Consider the following 21,883-nt stretch of genomic DNA (forward strand, 5'->3'; position numbering starts at 1 on the left):
CTGCCAATCTTCTCGAATCCCTAGGACCATTCCCAAGGAGTCAACATGTCCATCAAGCGCCACTCTTGGGTATTAACCTAACATGGAAAACTCGGGTTTTGGAAGAATGTTGTCATTTCATATTACTGGTGAAACTTTAATGCAGCATTACAGCAAGAAAGTTTAACCTTTAAGAAATATTCGCAGAAAATTAGTGTTGAAAGTTATTTCAACACTTTTGCTTTTCCAAAAGCAAAAATCACCTTCTTAGCTCAATTAACAATCACCGGTTGGGCTCCAGTTAGAAAACTTTGACAAGTCATCTGATCCTACACATGAAAAAAGTTGATGTTCTCTGTGTGGTATAAGACCCTCACACCTAAAAGTTAAAGTCCCACTGATTGTCCCGAAGGATGCAAAATTTGTCCTCTGCATTTGACCCATCCCCCGAGGGAGCGGTGGGCAGCAACAGTGCCGCGCCGGGGAATCAATGGGTGATCTAACCCTGAATACTGAGTGCCAAGCAGGGAGGCAATGGGTACCATTTTTACAGTCTTTGGTATGATCCGGCTGGGGACCAAACCCACAACCTACCAGTATCAGGGCAGACACTCTACGACTAGACCACTGGAGAACCTTTTTTTCTGCAGTAAATTTGCCTCCTGATACTGAGGAGCAGAGGCGGAAGCAGGGTCGAGGATCGAGAAGTTAATGCGTCCATGCCTCAGGACCTAAAGATGAAAGCTTACAAGGACACAAGGAAATATACGCACAAAGCATTGTTGTGTGTTTCTTCCTAAACACAGATTTAACAGAAAGGTTTGACCGCTCTGACGCTGAGCAGTCAAACCTCTTTGCTCAGTGGCACTGAACTGGGTTGGGCAGGATAAACGCTAGAAAGCTTCCACATGTCTGCAACCACATCACAAGTGCCCGCACCCGTTGCCAACACATGCAATACCCGCAGCGCCATGTTCCAGAAGCCGTGGTAACAACCCAAACCTGTAATCTGCCCACCGGCCAGTGCCACCCTTCACCCTCTAGCTGCTGCCATGCCCAGCCCATTAGGGAGGAAACAGCTAATTAGTCCGCTCGAAGGCCAAACAAGGAAGATGAAAGAACAAAGTCCTTCCAGCCTGATAAACTGCCGTTTCTGCCTCTTTTCCTCGGCACGGCCTCGGACACTTAAAAGGGCGGGTCTGTCGCCACATTTGCGGCTCCAAGATGAAGAAATGTGAACATTCTGCTGCCTCAGGCTTTTACTTTCAGCGTGCCGCAACCACACACAGCTCACAGAAGAGCCACACCCTTCATTAAGTTGACTTGTCCTCGCCTCAGGGTGACAAGCACCGACTTTCGCCGCAGCTCACACCTGCAGCAGTAAGACTGGATTAAAAGTGTTTTGAAACGCTTCCCTGCCAATCTTCAAAAAGGTTTCCTGCATTTCACCAGCTGTGTGGAAAGCATTACAGGAATGAGATGCAATTTCCTATGCTGAACTGTGACAAATCATCACACTCCGTCGTGATGTCTGCCTGTCAGCTTCTGCTCTGACAAATGACGGTACGTGAGGATAGAATGTGAACAAAGTGAGCACCCACCCGGTTGTGATTATATGAATGTGTTTTCATTCACTGCACAAACCATTAGGGGTTACGTTGGCGCAGAGTATAGAGGTAATGTACACAATTTAAGGGAATTGAGTTGAGGTTTGAAAATGTTTGTGCTAAAAACAACTTTTGAACAAATTCACATATAAATACTCCAGAATTCTGGTGAAAGCCGTAAAAGAAGTCTGACATTTTCATTTTGAAATATGTGACCAGAGATGCAGATAAATCAGACGTAGCAAACTGGGTTTGAAACACTGCGATTTAATCTAAAGACATCCCATAGACTTAATGCCAGTACTGCTGCATTTACATTCACTTTAATATTAAAAGTCAGTCCTTAACAATGGCCTGATACACATAAAAGTAGCCCAACGTCTCAGATTTTTATTGCCACTGTCATTTTTCCTAAATAAAGATCTTGCTCAAATCTGTTTTTCCTAGTATAAGAAACTGAAATAATTTCCTAAGCTGTGTCTTTTCTCTCTTTTGTGCAACAAATATATTGGTCCGCGGCTCACTCACAAAGTGGCTAAATAACTGGTTTGGACAGACGGTTTTGTCCATGTGCTGACAAAGAATAATCTGAGCCAAAAAAGCAGAACTTTCTTGCTTTCTGGGAAACTTTTTAAAATGATGAAATCCGGCAGTCTGCAAGATTCCCAGGTTAGACAAGAGCTGAGGACCGTCCTGCTCATGGCTCTCTGCCATTCTAACACTCTAATCCCACTTACAAATAAAAAATCTTTTGAACATTCACCCCTCTCTTTTTCTCCTTGTATGCTGTCTGAGCTGCAGGCTCAATGGAGATGCCCTTTGCTCTGGCAGAAACGGCTCCCATTGAGAGACCTGAGCCTGACACGACAGGGAGGCCTTTCCCTATTGAACTGCCCTCAACCACGGCTGCAGATCAGACATGGAGACAAAAGCCCACAGGCCCTTAGTAGAAAGAGGGCTCAAATGTTTGGCACTGAGATACGGCCGGCCAGGGTTGTGTGTGTGGCCACAGAGCACTTCTCTTTTCACTGCTGTGTGGGAGAGAGCGAGGGCTTTCTTTTCATCGGAGGCTGAGCTGAAACACGACAAGAGACGGCCTTTATCAGCATAACAATTTGCTGAAAGTGGTTTACAGTGATAGCCATCGCATCTCACGCTGCCCCTTCATTCATCTTGTCTTGCAATTATGTTGTATTTGTGCAAACACGGCGTGTGTGAAAAACGCTTCTGGCAGTCAAAACAGAACAAAAAAAATCAAATCAGTTTTTAGTTTAAATTAAGTTACATCAGGGTGTTTTAACCTTGGAGCAGGTCGTGAGCATGCTTTTGTAAGCCAGCTGTTTCCAATAACAAGCACTGGGTTGTCAGTCAGGAAAATCTGCTTTTTTTTTTTTTTTTTTTTTTTTAAAGAAGGCAGACACCTTGAGTAGGTCCTGACTTTAAATAGACAATAGAAAGAAGAAATGACAGTGTTGTTATTGAGTGGTAGTGAGTAGGACCGATAGTAACAAATGGTAATCACAAAAAGAGAAACGGCCATCCACATTCACAACAATGGATAATTGAGAGATGCCAGTTAGCCTATATGAGCATGTCTGTAGACTGTGGGAAATCTGGGCAGAACTCATGCAAAAGGAAAACATGCAAGAACGGGAATGATCACCACTGCACCAGTGAGCAGAAATGTGCACTTTAAAAGTGTTACTGCCATATAATCAATAATGATCTCTGAGCCAAGTTGTTTTGGAGTAGTGATCTAATTTAGTTTGACCACACTGGACAGATTTCCCTCCATGAGGTCGGTTAGCAGATTTTTGCAATCTAAACATTCCACCCCCCCCCCCCTTCCCCCAGCTACCCCCACGCACACTTTCAGATGCCGTGCCAAAAAAGGAGTATAATTAGAATGTATGATTGTACTGTTTTTACAGTCCTTATATTTTCCATTTTCTAAATTTTCAAAGGTTTTTTTTGTATCGTCGATATGCTGCTTTGATTATATGGAGCAGAGCAAACATACAATGTGATCAAAGAAATCACAACCTGGTTCATGTCCATCTGAATATCATGGATGACAAGGGGAATGTCTACTTGAAAAAGCTGCCAAAGATTTGAAAAGGACAGCTGCAGTGAGCCTTCACATTCTATAATCTTGGTCATTATTTCTCATACAACGCTTTCAAGCCTAATATTCTGGTAAATCTTGGCGGTTTCCACTTATTCAATCTGTCCGTGCAACGTGCACCTCTTCCTTTGTTGTAGATGCAATTCTCGATATCAGTGTCAAACACGACCTTACAAAGATGAGTTTCTGCACACAAATATTTGAAGTCTATCCAGTTTTAGTTGGCGTGGCTTACTCGTCAAATTTACACAACATTGTGAAAGTAACAATTGTGCAACACTGTTGTGTAGATCAAAACAAAGATTAAAGGCCGTTGAGATGCTGGCAGTGAGAGGTCAGAACATCATCTGCAAAAGTTTAAATACCTGCTCTGAAAAAAACTGTGGGGGGGCTAAAATTAACACTCAACAGGACTATGAGAAGGTCAATGTGGAGCAGTTTGCGGTGAGCCACACTCTCTGCACCACAGAGCAGCATATCTGGATTCACTTCTGCTGATGATGTCACAACTTCTCTCTGCAGCTGACCAAACAGGGAACTGAGGACGGCTGAGGCTGAGGTTCCTGTAAACACAGCCATCAGCGCCGTCCACCCGACCCCACTCTCATTGCCATGTGTTCCACTGCACGGATTTTAACGTGGATGTGCAGAATAAAGAATCATCCAAGTTCATCACTCCTGTGTATTCAGCAGAAAAGTATGGAGATAAGAGGCCAAACAGTAAGACTTGGATTTACTCTGGTCCCAAACTTGAAGGGGCCTCTTGCCTCGGGGGTCCGCAACATGCACACTCAAGCGTCTTTATTCTAGACCCAGAGGTACGTACGTGGCCCAGACATGCAAAGCAAGTCCATTTTGGAAACCAGAGTCCATGTGGGAGCCCAATAATAATTCAACGAGTCAGCAGACGCTGTTTTTGAAACGCGCTATCTCGGGAAGCTACCAGATGAGTTTGCTGCTTTGGCTGACGGCAGTAGAGACTCTGGCCAACAGCTGGAGGAAAAAGTGACTCACGCATCTCCGTTTTGGCCCCAGTGTTTATAAACACTCGCAGATAAAAACGTGCGAGGACGCACACAGAGGCCATTCCAAAGTTTCAGAAGGACAATCGGAATATATCTAAAGAAATGCAAGCACCTGTGCTGCCACAGAACGGAGATGCATTGATCTCTGTACGCCATGGCGGTACACTCTACTCACAAAAGGCCTCCCTAAACCCTGATCCACGGCACAAAAATCTGTTTGATCTGCCGCAGAAGCTGGCCCACACTCCGTGACGTCCTCAATGTCCTGCAGCACACCGCGGCGTCCCCTTGTTTTAACAACAGCGGCATGTGTGTCTAGACTCTGCAACAACAGACGGTGGTGGCGAAGAGCGTGGATCGCACAGTGGAATGACGGGGTGATCCCAAAGTTATCACAGTGAGGATTAGCGGATTTGATCCAAAGATGAGAGAATCGGCGGGATAAAGAGTGGCACAAACAAAGTAAAGGGCGGGAAATGGGGGTAGAAAGAGGAGCAGGGAGGCGCTTTCATGAAGGTCAAAGACAAACCGGTCCGGCCCGCCAGCGTCTGGCTGCTTGGGAGGACTGGATGCAGACCGAGCCAGAGTTTTTGGTTGCCATCAACAAGCAAAATTAGGCTGGTTATATAAAAACAAAACCAACACAACACTCATTGCCACCACATGGATCTCACTGGCGCTGCCACATAGAGAAAGAGAGAGTCCATCAGAGGCTGCGCCCTGGTCAGATTTAGCTGTCGGCAGTGGGAGCACTTTTTGAGACGACACTTATTGTGTCGCTGTAAAAACAGATGAAGTACACAAAGTACAAATTCTTCACACAACACTACGAGCAGTTCACCAATATAAACCAACGCAGAGAAGTCTGTTTATTTCTGATTGAGAGTGTTTGAATCTTAACAAACAACAAATTCCTTTAATCACTGGTGAATCACCACACAAACCCTTTCAAATCGTGTTTCAAAACTTTTTTTTTTATTAAACTTAACTTTCACCTTACCCATTGCCCTTTTCTCTTCAAAAGTCACTGTTACTTTGTTGATCGAAAATTGTGAATGGGAGCTTCAAGACGTGTGATTGAGACTGGAAGTCTACCTTGCAAGACCTAAACTGTCTTGCAAGTCTAGTCAGGCCAAACACAATATAAAGGGGGGGAAATGATGACAAAGTACAATGCCAAACTTCTGTGACACTCAACCTGCGATGGTTCACCGAGTTCTCCTTTGATGAAGCGTGCGTGTGACATTTCTGTTATTGTTGTTTCTGATTTACAGCTAAATATTGTATAAACAAGAACAGCTAAATGTACCCATAAAGCAAAGTCTTGAAAAAAAATTATGCTCTGTGTCAGTGATGCATGTTTGAAAAGGACACGAGTGAAAATACGCAGAGGTTTTGAATTGAAAACAACGTTTGATGAATGAGTTTTAGGGCCCAAGAGACTTTCCCCCACACCAGCCAGAGCAATTTCTCTCTCTGGCCGTGGGAGTCACCCAGCTTGATCGGGTTCCCACCAACTCTTGGAGTGATTTTCTTCAAGGGTAGCCAACTAAAGACTGCTGGAGTGAAGCCCTAAACGTGACGAGGCAAATGATTTGGTAAAATTCCCTTCCAGTGATTACAGCTAAAACCTGACTAAAAAAGGTAGCTTTTATTATCATACAGAGAAAGTAGGAGTGGGTGTATGTGTTGAAAGCAGGCTGGAGATTGGATGAAAACTTTAAAACTTTTTATCACTATGCGGTTTCATGTGGACTGGCAGATTTTCATTAAGACTGTGAGGACAAGTCAAGACACTCGTTAAAGTCAAGACCGAGACTGAGACAAACCATGCTGATATCATGACCAGGCTAAAACCGAGACCAAAATGAGACCAAGACTAAAATGAGTTATAATCAACAGGATATATAAGAGCTTCAATCGTCACAGCTTATCTTCTGGCAGGGGAAGTGATTTGCTCTTTTCACTAGTGGGTGGGTCATGTCTGGGTCCTTAAAATGACAGAAAACTTGGCCATCAGCTTCTTATTATATTAGTGACTTGCCTCCTTTAATCATTTCTTTGATTATTTACTGCTTCCTCTCCCCTTCATATATAAATCACTGTTTAATGTATATGAGTAATTGTTAGGTGCGACCTCTCCCCTGGGATCTAGTGTTTGGAGCACCTGTTCTTAATTTCACCTCATCGCTGACCAGAGAAGAACTCTATGCGGCTTCGACTACACCTATGGTAGCAATTGCTTCTCAAGAAGATTTATGGCTCTGCTGCCACTGTTCTCCAGTGTTTCTGACAGACAAAGCTCGGCCCTGAGGAATTCTCTTTCCCCTGATCTTTGACCGGCTTTGGCTCTTCCACACCGTCTCAATAGCCCACTTCTACAAACAGCTGGCTGCTCTTTGCCCACTTTAACTATTCTACATTCTACATCTGGTGTTTGCAATGTGTCTGCATCTGGGTCAAACATACAGCCAAACATTGCTATGGAGCACCCGTTAATGGCCTAGCGTTGGACTATGCCTTTACATTAAATACCTTTAAATGTAGCACCTGAAGGACCTTAGTACTAAGGACAGTGTAAAATGTTCTTATAACCAGTTTCCTAAGACACTCTATGTTCTGTATATTCTGTTATTAACATCACTGTGAATAAAAGCTTATTTTTTTGGCCCCAGTCAAAGATGTCTTATTGAGGAACGGCTGGCTTAAGAATGATGAAACTCATGGAGACCAGCATGATATCAGGAAGTGTTCCCCAAGATATTGGTTGTTTTTTGATACAAGAAAAAACTAACAGGCACTAAAATTTTTACATTGCAATCCTCTATTTGTTTTGGTTGCACAACAGGAAGGAACTCAGTTTTACAGACAATGGTGTGCTTTCATGCCTCTATATTTAAATTGCACATTAGCTTACAAGTGCCCAAAGGTGGAAGCTGGAAGAACAAAAGAAAGGGGGAACTCAACACCGTTTTTCTCCATATGTATCCACTCGTCTGCAATGACATGAATGTAAATGGAACTGAAGGTTGAATTGGTCCTTGTCAAATACAAACCCCCTCGACTACTGTTGGCCTGTCATCTTCCATTCTCCTGTCAACTTAGTTGTCTTTTCTCAGAAAAATGATCACAAGCTTTTCAGACATCTCCCCTCTGACATCTCCCATCTCTAACCACTTAGAGAGACAGGCTAGCAGAAAGCGTGTGTGTTTCTGCACTTGTACACTTTCAAGTACGTCTGTTGCGCAGAAAGATAGAATATTATGCTATGGGTGGTCTCAGGATCAGTGTCAGAGTCAGTCATTTAAATGACAGCCCGTACAAAGACGTCCGTACGTGTTCTCGGGTTTCAGCGAGTCATGTTATCCACGTTTCACGGTAACCTTAAACCCCGTCATTTGAGGGCATCATACCACACGTCTCACAGAGACCTTTCACTGCACTCATTGTTCAGATGTGGTCATCCTATACTTACAAACTCCATAGGTATCGGCAGTGTAGTGGAAACAGTGGCAAGACGGCGATCCATCATGAAGCAGAGACGTCCTGCTGTGGCCGCAGAACACATTCCATATGTTTTCACCCAACATCTTTTATTCATTTGACCTTTAAAAAGGCTAGAGTTTTTTTTTGTGTTTTTTGTGGTTGCAGGCCCTGAGTTGTAGGTGTGGCACACTACTGGCTACAATATTGTGCTTTAAGGTGAAATTACTGGAAAAGGGTTTACATGCATTCAGAAGAAAATCAAATTAAATTCCCCTTTAAAGATTGTAGTGCATTATAGGTGCATTTTGATGATTTGAAATATCTCTAGCAGTTTTTCTGAGTTCTTTGCTTGCCGATATGCTAACATCTTCTCAGACAGAAGCCCTTGAAGATCAAATGAACACTTGATTTCAAAGCAGAAGCTCAAATGACCACCTTATATAATGCCACCTTCTACATTCAATGGTTCAACAACAACAAAAAGGCATGAAATACCTGAACATAATGAGACTCATTACATATAGTAGGTGATCACTGTTGAGCCCAACACCTTACTCTGTTGGCACTCTGTCCGTCTCTTTCCCAAAGAAAAGTTCAATCTTTGGTCGTGCAGCAGGCAGCAGCCAAGTTGTAGTGTCTCTCGAGTGCTGAAAGGCATAAATAATTCCTGGCCCACATTCAACTTGGAACTGACCTTAAGAGCCACCTCTCCTGTCCTGCCAATGAATATCATAATTTCTGCCATGGTGCAGCCAAACACCTTTAAATCAATGCTCATCACCTCCACAGCAAGCTACCTTAGGTTCTCTGACCCACTTTCTTCTTCCTTACAAATGTTTTCAGTTCTCTCTGGTCTTAGAACTGCTCCTGCAGCAGGGATGATGACATAGAGTATTGTCTGTGTAGCTTGGCTTTGTGAAATGGCTCTATTACCGATGTGTCTGAAACTGGATGGTCAGGTCAGTGAGGTAAGACAGCTTAAACCCATTGAAATCTGTCAGTGGGAGTCACCAACAAATGTCAGCCCATGGCTCCCACAATTTCATAAAATGTACACAACATATCAGCAGCGTCTGAAATGTCCATTTGTATCAAGATACAACATCTGCTTTGCCTTTGTTAAAGTAAATCGCCACAGAGCAAAGAGTGGAAAAACTCCAGAGGTGACAGATAACCTTGAAATCTACCAAAGGCTCTTTCCTAAGAGTACTGACACACATCCGAAATGCAAACTCAAAAACCCCAAAATGACCCAACTCTCCTGGATTCACTGCTGAATTTCCACACATGCCAGGAATCATACGCTCGCTGACCCTTGACCTCAGACACCTAGCGCTGGTTTTCTCTTTAACATACTACAGCTGTAGCAGTGTTGAAGTGCATCAAAGTACTTCTGTGTCACTGAAGGGATAAAGATTTGAACCCTAATCCAGAGCACTAGAATTCCAAGCAGTGGTGTCTGGTGTTTCCGTTAATATAAAGTGAGAGTGAATGTTTTCTTTATTGATACTAATTGAGTAAAGGAAGTGGGTGAGTAAATTATTTATGGATTCCTGCCTCCTGCCAGCCTACAGGTGTGCCATTGAAGCATTGTACATTTTTATAGGACCTGTTGTGCACTTGACTGAGTGCTTGGATTTACATGTCTGAGAAACTGTGTGCACCATGGCCCAGTCCCCCTCTAGTTACGCTGGGATCAGTCTCAACAGGCACAAGAGGAAGGAAAATTCTTTCCAACTGGCCACAGTGTATCTCTAATAACGACCTCAGAGTGACGCAAAACGTGCCGTGAAGACCTGCCACATGTCAGAGGTGAGGGGTTGTAAGTCCTAACATCTTAAACATGTTAACTTATGCGAGTATCTATAAACAGAAATAAATGACACAGTGATTCAGTAGTCCAAACAATTAACTGTTCAGATATAGCTTCATTAAAACAACCCTTCTCGTTCCGTTAAAGCTGTTAACAGAACTTAGACTGTTCAAAAATTCAAAGTGTGAAATCATCAACAAAAGTTTGAATTTACTACTAGCATGAAAAAGATCCTTAAAATAACATTTTCTAATAATAAGCATTTATATCAACATAAAGAGCAGGTATTGGTACAATGGTAAGTAAATGTGATCAGGAAGATTAACAATAAAATTGTTTCTAATGTGCTCTGTTACCAATAGAAGCCACTAAATCTTAAACACATGTGTGCAAATGTCACTATGTCTGTCATCATTATACCAGTGCACCACTTAGGCTTGGACCGAACTGTCAGATTTCTCACTGTGCCCATATTTTACACAAACTGCTCTGGTTTCCACATTTCTTTTAACTCATGATTTAGGGCTCCTCACTTTTCCAGTAACACAACCAGCAGGATGTTTCCTGAAGTCTCGAGGTTTCTCAGCCGGCCAGAATGTTAAAAAGTGAAGTGGCAGAGGGTTCTCCGTTCCTTTCAGCTGTAAGGGGAGCAGGTGGTAACTGCCTGATTTGTTGCCTTTTAAAGTTGACAAAATAAATCTGCACAATTTCCCAGCCAACAGTCAAATAAACAAAGCACTGGTTTATTCATTCATTTTCTATTCCTGCTACTCCTGCACTCATGAGCATCCTAGCTGTCTATGGAAGGCCAGGTGACACCCTGGAGTAGTTGCCAGTTTATCGCAGGGCTACATAGAAAGACAAACAACCACTGAAACTAACATTTTTACTTGCAGAAATCCTACTATCTCATGGCCAATTTCGCATTCCCAGTTTGCTTCATGTTCATGTTTTTGGAGTGTTGGAGGAAAGCCATTAGAAACACCTCTCTTTTTTGGCATGCCTCCATTGTAATTTTGAAACATCTCAAATATTTTGTTTGATTTTATGATTGAATGACCCATCCTCAGTGACAGTGACATACAGGCCTGAAATTAAACCAACTCATCTGCCAAAGAGACAAACTCCAGACCACCTGTTAATCCCTTCGGCACCAGACAGAAGAAATCAACTATATAACTGCATGAAGCCTCAGAAAGCCTGCATTTAGAATGGAGTTTGAAAAACCCAAACGCCATATGCTTTGTATGGCTAGTACACACAGTCTGTTCTAATTCTTTACATTCACTTCAGGCCATCTTCCATGAAGAAAAGGGGCAGGAATTTGTAGGCCATGGGTGTTACATGAAACACACAAAGACACTGTCAATAATTTATAGAGCAGAACGGAAACGTAGCCCCAATGGACAAACTGTACCATTCTTTATGAAATGGGGCGACAATCTCAACCAAACGTGCCTCTGAGTGTATTTATCTTTTGGTGCTTGATAATGATAGGACTTCAGAGACATTCCACACACCGATGGATGTTTGAAGACCAATGGAGTCAAAAGACTCCTCTAAGACCACCTTTCTTATTAGAAAATTGAAACCATCATTCACCATCATGATCTTTTTCCGGTGAACCTCTTTGTTTCTTGCATTAAGCCATAAATCGACCCACTGTGTCCAAATCCTGTACATTTTCTCAGCAACAGGGCAGATCCCCCTCCATCTGTTTCCTGCTGCAGTGGCAGCCATGGCAGAGTTCAAGAGCAATTGCCCTGAGAAAAAAGCCCTCTAAATCCATCCTTTCCTCTCCGGAGGAAGAGAAAGAGCACGCATCAGCTCCCATCCGTCTCTTTTCAGGATCTCGCAGACTGACTAAGCTTTTCCCAGCGAATGCCTCCCAACAAATGTGCCGTGTAAGGGACTCTCGCATTCCGAAACGAATGGATTCATTAGCGGGCCGAGCATGATGATGATGATGGCATTTAATCTTTGTTTACGGGGACAATACACGTCTATTAGACAGATAGTTGTTTTCTCCATCAACATGTCTGATTGCTGCAAATAATGACATCAGATGTTATGTAGGGGTTCAGCAATAGTTCAGCTGGTAGACTGCAAATGACAATGGAATGTTTCCATCGGATCTGATTGACATACAAATCTGGTAAAGAGCCAATTAAATGCTAAAACAATTTTTTAACGATTATTCATTCAAAATACCAGAAAGTCTTTGCCCTTCGCATTCAAAGTACAGAAATCAGGTCTTTTACTGCCAGTTGTAACCTCCACGTTAAACTCTTTGACATGCCTGTAGATAATTTTTGCTCCTCTAGTCTTGCAAATTGCTCCCTGTATTTATTCTTTATCTTTTTCTGTTGTTTTTAAAAGGCAGCTCACTGACAAATCAGGCACATGAGTGTCAGTACCTGGGGGCTGCAGGAGGTCAAAACAAGAGCAATAGAGATTCAAGAGCAACAGCATAATAAGCAGTTGGCAGATAAGATTTGGCTAAATTTTCATTGGCACAACTCACACACTCCGCAGTTAATCCAGCAAATGCGTGTTGCTTTCAAAATCTGTACGATTTCATAGGAAAATAAGCTTCCTAACAGTGTAAAATGTATTGCCAAGAAGCACTATTACAACTAAACTAATCTTATGTGCTATGTTTTTTTTGGAACCTAAAGCTCCCTCCCCCCCCTAAATGTTACAATTACAAACTATCTTTATAATTGAACAAATCAAACACAAAAATGTTTTTTGCTGGGGGAACACATTGAACACTCATCAATGAAGCAGCTAAACCACCACAGTGAAACAACAATGGGGTAAGTTTTCCTAAATTCTTCACACAAAATAATGCAGCTCTGTCAGCCAATAGAAGGATACCATAGGGAACTTATAGGAAAACCAGGTTATTGTGATATGTTGAGTCATCCTTTATCCAGACTTCAGAAACTAAATTTTATTTTTGACACTTTCAGCAGTATTTTCAACAAACCATAGGTCCAATTCCAAGTATAACTTTTCATGAAACATGTCCTGTTAGTTGTCCTCCCTTCTCTTCTGCAAGATACTCTTTCATGGCAGTAGTACAGAACATCTCTTGCCATGTGAGGCAAGACAGACACTTTGCCTCTAATTTCCCCTCTCACTTGCACGAGTCATGATCCCCACCTAGCAACGCTAAGCTCCGACACGCACCAAAGAGCGGGTCTTAAATTCCTCATCCTGAGCAAATACGCGGGCACAGGGCTCCTTAAATCAAGAGGTGTCAACTTGTGAATGTACAGACACACTTATTGGTCAAACTGCCCTGAAAGCTGAGCAGCTGTTGACTTAAGGAGGGCAGCCCTTAGTGGGTGGAGGTGGTGGATGTGCAGGGGTTCTTCAAAAGCCAATCCCCTTGAGGCAGCCCTTTCATTCTGTCAGCTCACGGTCCCTTAGGAGCCTGAGCGTTGCTGGGAAAGCATCCAAAAATCTGAGGACAGCGGCAACACTGTTCGGCCTCGGGTCTCAGTTGCCATCTTTCGCACCTATTAAACCTTCAGACAAACCCTTTATTTTACAAAGACTTTACAGGAACTGTTAACTCTCTTGACAAAAGGTACCGCGCAACCCTGATCTGGAGCCGAGGAAAAACAATACTTTTCTGGTTAGTCATCGGAAGATTTCACTTACTTAAAACAACAATAAACCATGAGACAAAAATCCTACTCCGTCTCGTGTCCACTGGCTGACCCGCCGCCGTAACACTGAAAGTCTACATTTAATCTCTTTTTTCAGTTCAACAAGGAGCCAATCCAATTTCAGGGGTTGACCCAAAATAGCTCAATTAGCCCTCACGCCTCTGCGGCCTCACCAGGGGAGCCAGTAGTTTTCAATGTCAGTGTCAACCTTAAGCGAGGGCCACGTTGAAAGATTTGCGATGATAAAAATCTCCGTCTTAGTGACCACCTACATGGCAGCTCTTTAACAACACCAAGACTAAAAACGTAAAGTTTCTTTTTCTTCAAAAAGCAAACATTAGTGCTGGTAAGTGAATGAGAAAAGCCAGAACAGAGTCTTCACTGATGCTGTAACTTGTAGCCAGCGATAAGGGGCACAGCTTTTCAATTCAGAGACAAAACAGCCACCTAAAGTTTGCTGTTTTTCCTTCTCGTGTTTGTATTGGCCCTGCTTGAGATAAGCGGTTGGATTTTAGACCCAAAGACCCCAGCCAAGGTCTCTTCTTAATGACCTTGTTCTCATAAACAGTAGTCATTCAACAATAAAATTTGACAGAATATTGTTTCCTTATTAATGACAAAGTAAATAGATACATGAAACTGTCCCTGCAAACACTGTTTTTCAAAAAAAGATCTGTTCACTGCGCGGTCACGTGAAATTGTTGTTGCGTCTCTAGTCTGTACAGGGAGACTTGTAAACGGCTGCATTTGGCTGCTTTCTCCAGTCTAAGAATCATTTGAATGCTTTAATTAGACAATTATTTAGAAGTTTCTTAGACTTATAAGACACTAAAATTGCAACTGCATATACCCTTTTTCTCAAAGGTGGCTTATTTGAGACCATTAAAATGCAGTTTTAGTTTCTGCTACACATTCCACAGTGAGTTGCCTTCCTGCTTCCTACTGCTCTTCATATCACTCACACACGCATCCTTGAGGAAAACAGGCTGGGCCGCAGATGGGTGACGATGGTGGGATGCTTGAAATGATCTTCATGAGAAAAAGTGACGATGCTCAGACTGTCTGGCTCGTGGGTGGGGGTGGGGCGTTAAATTGAGCCTCGGAGTGTGCTGAATAAACAACACAATGAGTGTATGCGGTGGTGGTCTGTGTGTGTGAGTGTGTGTGTGGTGGGGGTGTCAGACAGTGGCAGTCATCATATTACAGGTTTCTTTTCAGCCACCCTTGAACAACCCTGATAAAAGCACTTGAGGGGCTGCAGGTTAACAACCAATTTAAACGGTTTTCTGAAACATAGAGCATGTGTGTGTGTGTGTGTGTGTGTGTATGTGTGTGTGTAAGAGAGAGGCTCAAGTTGGGGTTGGTTGCTAGAAAGGAACAAGGGTGTGCCTTTTCTTTGTCTGGCTGATCCACTTCAGTCCATCAGAGGAATGTCTAGTGATGTGCACTTACGGTGAAACACCTAGCCACACCTGGGGCTGCGTGCACACAAACACACACACACACACACACACACTTCAGGCATATATTCAGGGGAGCTCTGCGGTCCGCTTAGTGAGGGGAACCGACAAGCTCAACTACCCGGCACGGCGTCTAAACACAGAAGCTTTTGTCCCATTTTTAGCGCTCATTTAAACAAGGGCTTGTAATCTGACTGCCAACATCATCAGGATAAACCTCACGTACACTCGCCACTGTCATCCACATCTGAACAGCTTGTAATATAGGCCAATACACAGTGAGGCATTGTGAAAATATCCCTGCCCCTCCCTGCTTGTTGTCCGTCCCCAAACCCCTGTCTATGGAGACACTACTCGTCATCACCACATCAACTGAATGATTAAAATTAAAGATTTGCATGTCTGTCACAGCATATATCCACATAAACAGGGAGAAATGGGTCAATTTCCTGGTTCTGTTTTGGTGTGCTAATCTCGACTCGCAAGCCAGGACTGTAAAGTTTCACGCAAGACAAAAAAGACAAGACAAGACAAGACAAGACAAAAAAAAAAAAAAAAAACGTGTACAGAAGCAGTATAAGGATTTCCCGTGGGGAACAATCAGACACAATGTGACGCTGTACATTAACGTCCACAAGACATCTTTGATCACTACTGCTCGGGGGGAAGTTTACATTTGGGATAAAAGTTTTACATGAAACTTCGCTTCCATTTCCAGAGTAAAAATGAAACGTTGACATGATGCTGCTACTCAAGCGTTAACAAGTACTGGCTGACTACTTGTGTGCAAAGTCTACATTAACTTATTTTCTCCTCAGATAACAAAGAAGATTTTGCCTGAGAACTAGCTCTGAGAAAAAGTATCAAATGAAACGCAAAGGTGATGACTGGTAGGTTAACCATAATTAGAACTAGGAACAGAAGGGACTCATTGTTTACTTTATCCTGTGTATTGTCATATCATGAATAGTGACACGCAGATTGAGACAAAGGAAAAAAAGGGAAATATTGCAAAGCCACATGGGAAACATAGCTGACAGCACAAACAAATGAATTGCTTTGATACACCACAACTTAAAACCCGATTCCCCCCAGAGAGCTTTTATTGGTCATGACTGTGCAGACAATAATCTTTGTCTTTGTGTCACTGCAGTCTGCTGCAGTGGGAAACAAAGTTCAGAGCTGCACTGTCTATTTTCAGTGACGGGGCATTAAGTTGTGTTGTCTCTGCCACATTCTACCAATTGTGACATAATCTAATTCCAAGTGCCCGTACCGCAAAAAAAAACTTATCAGGCCTTGGGGAGTGGAACAGGGAAGCTAGAACTCATTATGCTAAGCATGGGATCAGTCACCATGCCGCAACCAACAAAAAGGTTCGCACACGCCCAGTGAGGACAATCCTTACCACACAAACACAAACATTTCTATTTCAAAATTAAAGGCCATACATTTGGGTCAGTGTTGTTGTTGCTGGTTTGTTGCTAAATTCACTTTGATCTCAGTGAAAGGATAATGAAAAGCAGGTCAAGAAGAAATCTTTCCAGAGAGCAGAAGTTGGGTGCAGCCAAACCAGCGTGTATTTAACATGAGATCCTAATGGTTTCCAGTTGCAGCACAGGCCTATCAGGATTATTACCACTTGGCACACCAGCACATCCTCAACGCAGAATCAGATTCACTGTCGTTCTTTGCAAGCCATGAACACAGACGGCTGGTTCCAGTCTTGCATCAGACAGACCATCCCGCAAAGTAACATGAGGAAGTTGTGGTTGCAAATGGGGCATCCAATTGCAGCGACGTCCCAGCACGAGTACTTAATTTAAGCTCTAGTGGGCCTTGATCATGCAAAATGTTAGTGATTTTGGAAATGTCTACGAGTACAATATGACTGCGGCATCAAAAGGATCAGTATGGGTTTTCTTGTAGAGATAATGCAGATACTTTTACCTCCACTATTGCGGTTGATGCTTTGCAAGCACACTTCTCATGGTGATTGTGTTGGCTATTGTTTCCATTGAAATCACCAGCTGAATGTTGAGTGGGGCCAGCTGGACCTTTTTGTATTTTAAGTCTCGCCAAAATGTCTTGATCATTGCCTGACTCTTTTCAAGCAAATTCCGTTTCTTCTTTTATGTGTTATTTGATGCTCAAAAAAAAAAAAAAAAAAAACATTAAAAACTCCATGATTGCAGCTAAGCTCTTCTCAGGTTTTGAGTCGAGTCCAAATGGGCTTGGTCAACAACACAAGAAGGCGGCAATTTTCCAAAGGTATTTTGGCTGCGTTTTGATAAAGCGCGAGGGAGTGGACACGCGTCACGTGTTTTGTGCTTGTGAGTTAAATGCCTTGCGCCGACTGCACGTCTCACAGCTTCACCATCGCATTAAAAAAATAACAAAATAACTGAATGGGTGTCTGTTAGCACCAGATTTGGTGTGAAACAGCATCCAGGTTGGTGTGCTTAAGAGCATTTTTTTTTTTTTTTTAAGGTGGTCGTTGATGTTGTTGTTGTTATTATTCAAAGCGGAACCAACGTCAGTGAGACGTACTGAGGGTCAAGATCCGTACAGATGCCTCATTAATGTGAGATCAAGCAGGGAAACAGAGGACGTCTGTGGAGCGTGTCCAGACTTTTACTCCTCTCCACAGAGAACCCTTTCTGCACGTCGCGCCCCACTTTGTTGCTTTATCGCGCAGCAAGCACTAAAAAACACACCCACAACATCCAGGTTCCGTCCCGCCTCCATCCCACCTAGCCCCCGTTTTATATGGAGGGAGTCACGTCTACTTTTCACGTGTGTGTGTGTGTTTGCGCGTTGCGCACATGAGTCAGCACCGCACGCGCGAGGTCTGACAGCGGGTGAGGCTGAAGGGAAATCGAAGCCGGTCGACGTGAGGACAGGGGGCTTTCAGCGCCTCTTCCCTTGGCGTCAATTAGCAGGTTGTGCTGTGACTGGCTCCTATTAGGGCTGAAGTGGACCAGCTGGGGGATGTAAACACACCTCATCCCCAGAGCTCACTGAAAACTGTAGGTGGGGGCAGCTATATGCCAATCCCCAAGTCACAGAAGGCTGCCTGTGATAGGTCGCTTCACGCTTTAGCAGTCATTTCCTACCGTCCCCTCTAATTTCCTTGGTCCGGTTCATGAACAGGGCTGACAGTGGACGGTTCACCTGGCTGCATAAGAAACCCTTTTTTCTGTCATGTCTTTAGCCTGTATGTGTTTAAGGGTGCCTGCATTCTGGGTCACCTGAGCCAGCTGATGGCAAGCCAAAAATAGTCACCAAATAAAGCAGGAGAATAAGACAGCACTGAAGTGCTTAATAAAATGTGTAGTTCATTATAATGTAAAAAGATGTAGACAGTGTTTTTAAATACACCACCACGTCCCCATAATCCACAAAGCAGGCAACATATTGGTCAGTGGACACGTATTGTGGCTGAGAGTTTCAATTCCAGTTTAGAGCCCTTTTGGGTGTAATGACACACACTGTGACCTCATTTTGGCTAGCCGACATTACAGAGAGAAGAAAAGCTTTTGTTGTAAAGCAAGAACAAAGATGCCACTGGCTGGAGGCAAAGAAAATCTGTCTTAAATCTAATTTTAAAAAGTTCCTGTTTTCAAGATGCAAAGACGTTTATTAAAATGCACCATCTGAAGTGCCTGATCATCTGATTTTTGCATAACATTTAGGTCAGCCCACAGTATCTGACCCTCTTTAACATCCACGTCGTACACTGGGTCCATTCAGGGTCCCAAAGTGTAAATGAGAGGTAAACTAACAGTTTACTGTGCCAGGTTTATTGCTCCCAGGGGCCCGTTTCATGAAGTGTGCCAAGAAAGGTGCAGATTAAGTATAAATACATGCTTGAACAAAACTTTACATATCAGGTTAATATAGTCACTTAATCTTCAAGACCCTAGTCACCTAGTCCAACAATTCTGATAAGGTTCACAAGAGAACAAAGATATGTACAAAAAAAAAAAGATACAAAATATCTGCAATTCACTTAAAATTATTATTCCTTCTGATTTTTTTTTTTTTAAGGAATTTAAAATGTGATTTGTAAAGCAAATTTAGAGGTTGCTTGAGGTTTCGTTTGAAGTCAAATAATTGAAATGGTCATGGTACAATATTCTACTGACAATTATTGCCGCTTGGGTTGATGCCAAAGAACACAATCCAGCCACAAAATGACTCCTGCAGATTAGATTAGACTTCTTATAGCACGTCTTCATTTAAAAAGTTGCACACATCTCGAAAAATGGCTGTAGAAATTCTCAAGGCCAGATGGCAGTAGAGAATAAACATTTTGTCATTGGGGAAATCATTCAGTGATGTTTTTAAAATAGATATAAATTAGGACAGATAGACAGAATCTATATTCATCACAGTCAGGGAAATACATGTGGCTTTGAGAGAAAACTTGCTTCTGTGTTCATCACAGCAGAAAGGATGCAACACTTGATGGATTTATTAATGAAATCTCAAAAGATTAGCTGTACTGCAAAACTATAATTCTAAGAAACAGGCTTCACTGTTGTCCATCCTCATTCATCGAACAAAAAAGCAAAACTGTCACGTGGAGAAATTCAGAGGACGGAAATGTAGATTAACATACAGTGATTAGAGGGATTGATCAAAGAATATACAACATGCAGCACTGATACTAAGAAGTTCATGCATCACATCCCAATTAAGCAACAAAGCCTGACATTCATGTCTTATAGATTATATCTCAATAAAACACAGTGCAGAGGGAGTTTTAACTGCATGTGTGCAGCCCCGCCCCCATCACAGCATGCACACTTGAAAACAAACACAGGGGCCTGACGCACAGTATGGAGAGGTCTCAGGAGTGGGGTCATTAACTGCCCTCACAAATAGGCCTCTGTTGAAGTCGCCAGCCCCCCGCCCCTCTCTCCACGCACACACACTGAGTGACTTATCAGCTGGCTGTCTGCACCACCCAGGCTCTCAGTCGCACTTATCATGTCAGGGCAGCTTTATTCTTAAAAAAAGGTTTGTGGTGATACAAAATCGAATGATGTCTACAACATGGATAGCGATGGGGCATTTGTAGTTTCCCATGTTTTTCTGTTGCTCAGAGGAGAAACATAGAGGCCCGACCATAGCATGAAAAAAACTCAGAGGGCAGAAACAGACTGGTTAAGTGTTCTATATATAGACTGACTTTGACAAAGGGCAGTCATGCAACAGGCTGTTTGTCGAGGCGAACTTGACTTTAGCTTGGCCGTGAATTCAGTCAGACGTTTTGGATGGTCAGTCAGCACCATGGACAGAGTCCCAGTCACCACGGCTTGACCTCTGGGGCCCCATCCCAACGCACAAACCCACAGAAAGCACTGGAAAGGCTAAAAGACCACGCGTGTGCCTTTTGTTCGGCATGCCTTCGGAAAACACGCATGACACTAACTCCACAGGAAAGAGTGGAAGCAGTGTTATCAGAAAACAATGGCAGGGTTTTTATCGCACATAATATGCAAAGTCAGCAGCTCATCTTGTGATCTGCCAGGAAACCACTCCGCATTTTTCGCTGCTTACTGAAATGTCACGCCTTCTTCCTCATTTTTCTGTATAAAAAAAAAATACAACAACAGGCTCTGACCTAAGAAATATGCAGTACATGCTGTAGGTAATATTGGCTTGGTACTTGGCAGGAGATCAGCTTTCAAGTTCAGTTTCGTGTAACATTCAGAGGGAACCAACTGTGGGGGGCAGTGGGCTTCACTCGCCATTCATTGTGTTAAAACAGCACTAAAAAGTGCACTGCTGTACATTTCGTGTTGCAATACATGACGCAGCACTGTGTACAAAAGCCCCTCTTCGTCTGACCACAGCGTTTGGACTCTTTAAATCTAAATATAACCAGGGCTAAAGCTGATACCTAAACCTCCAGATAATGCTGCGTTCATTACTCGGTCAGGGTTGTTTTTTTAGACCGACGGAAAGAAAACGTATGTAATTAAAAACAAATATCAGTCCAATCAATAAACAAAATATAGCAGTAGCCTGTACGCTTACTAAAGAAATTATGTTGATAAAACTGTTAGCAGCTAACGCCAAGTCACTTAGCAACAAGTAGCTGTTGTTCGAACGCTGCTGATATTAAGAAACTGAAAGCTGACAAAAGAATTCTAGAAACGAATGTTGAGTTGTCGCGTAACAGCTCATGGCCATCATAATCAGCTGTTGGGGCACTTGAGGATATACTGTATGTTGCCGGTATGTTTACAGTTGTACAGTTTCCCACAGCCCCTGAAGGCACCCGCTAGCTTGTTGAGCGTTTGCCCGCTGCAAACGGAGTTTACTGTCTCAACCGAGACGCCACTCACCTTATTGAGGTGCGGGTTTCTGGTGACATCGTAGCCCCTCTTCTTGGTAAAGACAAAGGTTTTTCTCTTGTCCCCGGACTTATGCATCTCAGTGTCCACCGACTCCCGCCTGACCAGACCGTGTGCCATGTTGTTGCCTCTTTAAATAGAGCGGCGGTGAAGTGTCGTGAACTCAACAAGTGGATGCGCAGGTCGAACCGCCGAAGAGCTCTGCTGTGCTCTGCCCCTGTTGTTGGACCCGGTTTAAGAAGAGCCCTAAAGTCCTTATCGACACGAGTATCTCTATTAAACGACCAGACACTAGACTTCTTTATGTGAGCACACTCTATCTGTCTGTTCCGGTCGTTAC

The 21,883-nt window shown here is 43.1% G+C and overlaps 1 protein-coding gene across 2 annotated transcripts in view; it reads right to left on the reverse strand.

Moving 5' to 3' along the window:
• Positions 1-21,883, reverse strand: part of me1 (malic enzyme 1, NADP(+)-dependent, cytosolic) — an 89,725-nt gene extending 67,842 nt beyond the window's left edge. For both annotated transcript variants that reach the window (XM_076012886.1, XM_076012885.1), the window contains exon 1: positions 21,535-21,883. In XM_076012886.1, coding sequence (XP_075869001.1) covers positions 21,535-21,663 — 129 coding nt within the window. In that variant the 5' untranslated portion in view covers positions 21,664-21,883. The remainder of the gene's footprint in view (positions 1-21,534) is intronic.

This window comes from Nelusetta ayraudi, unplaced genomic scaffold (assembly GCF_046127955.1).
Source record: "Nelusetta ayraudi isolate G7.1 ecotype Tasmania unplaced genomic scaffold, CSIRO-AGI_Nayr_v1 ptg000136l, whole genome shotgun sequence".
Taxonomy (NCBI): domain Eukaryota; kingdom Metazoa; phylum Chordata; class Actinopteri; order Tetraodontiformes; family Monacanthidae; genus Nelusetta; species Nelusetta ayraudi.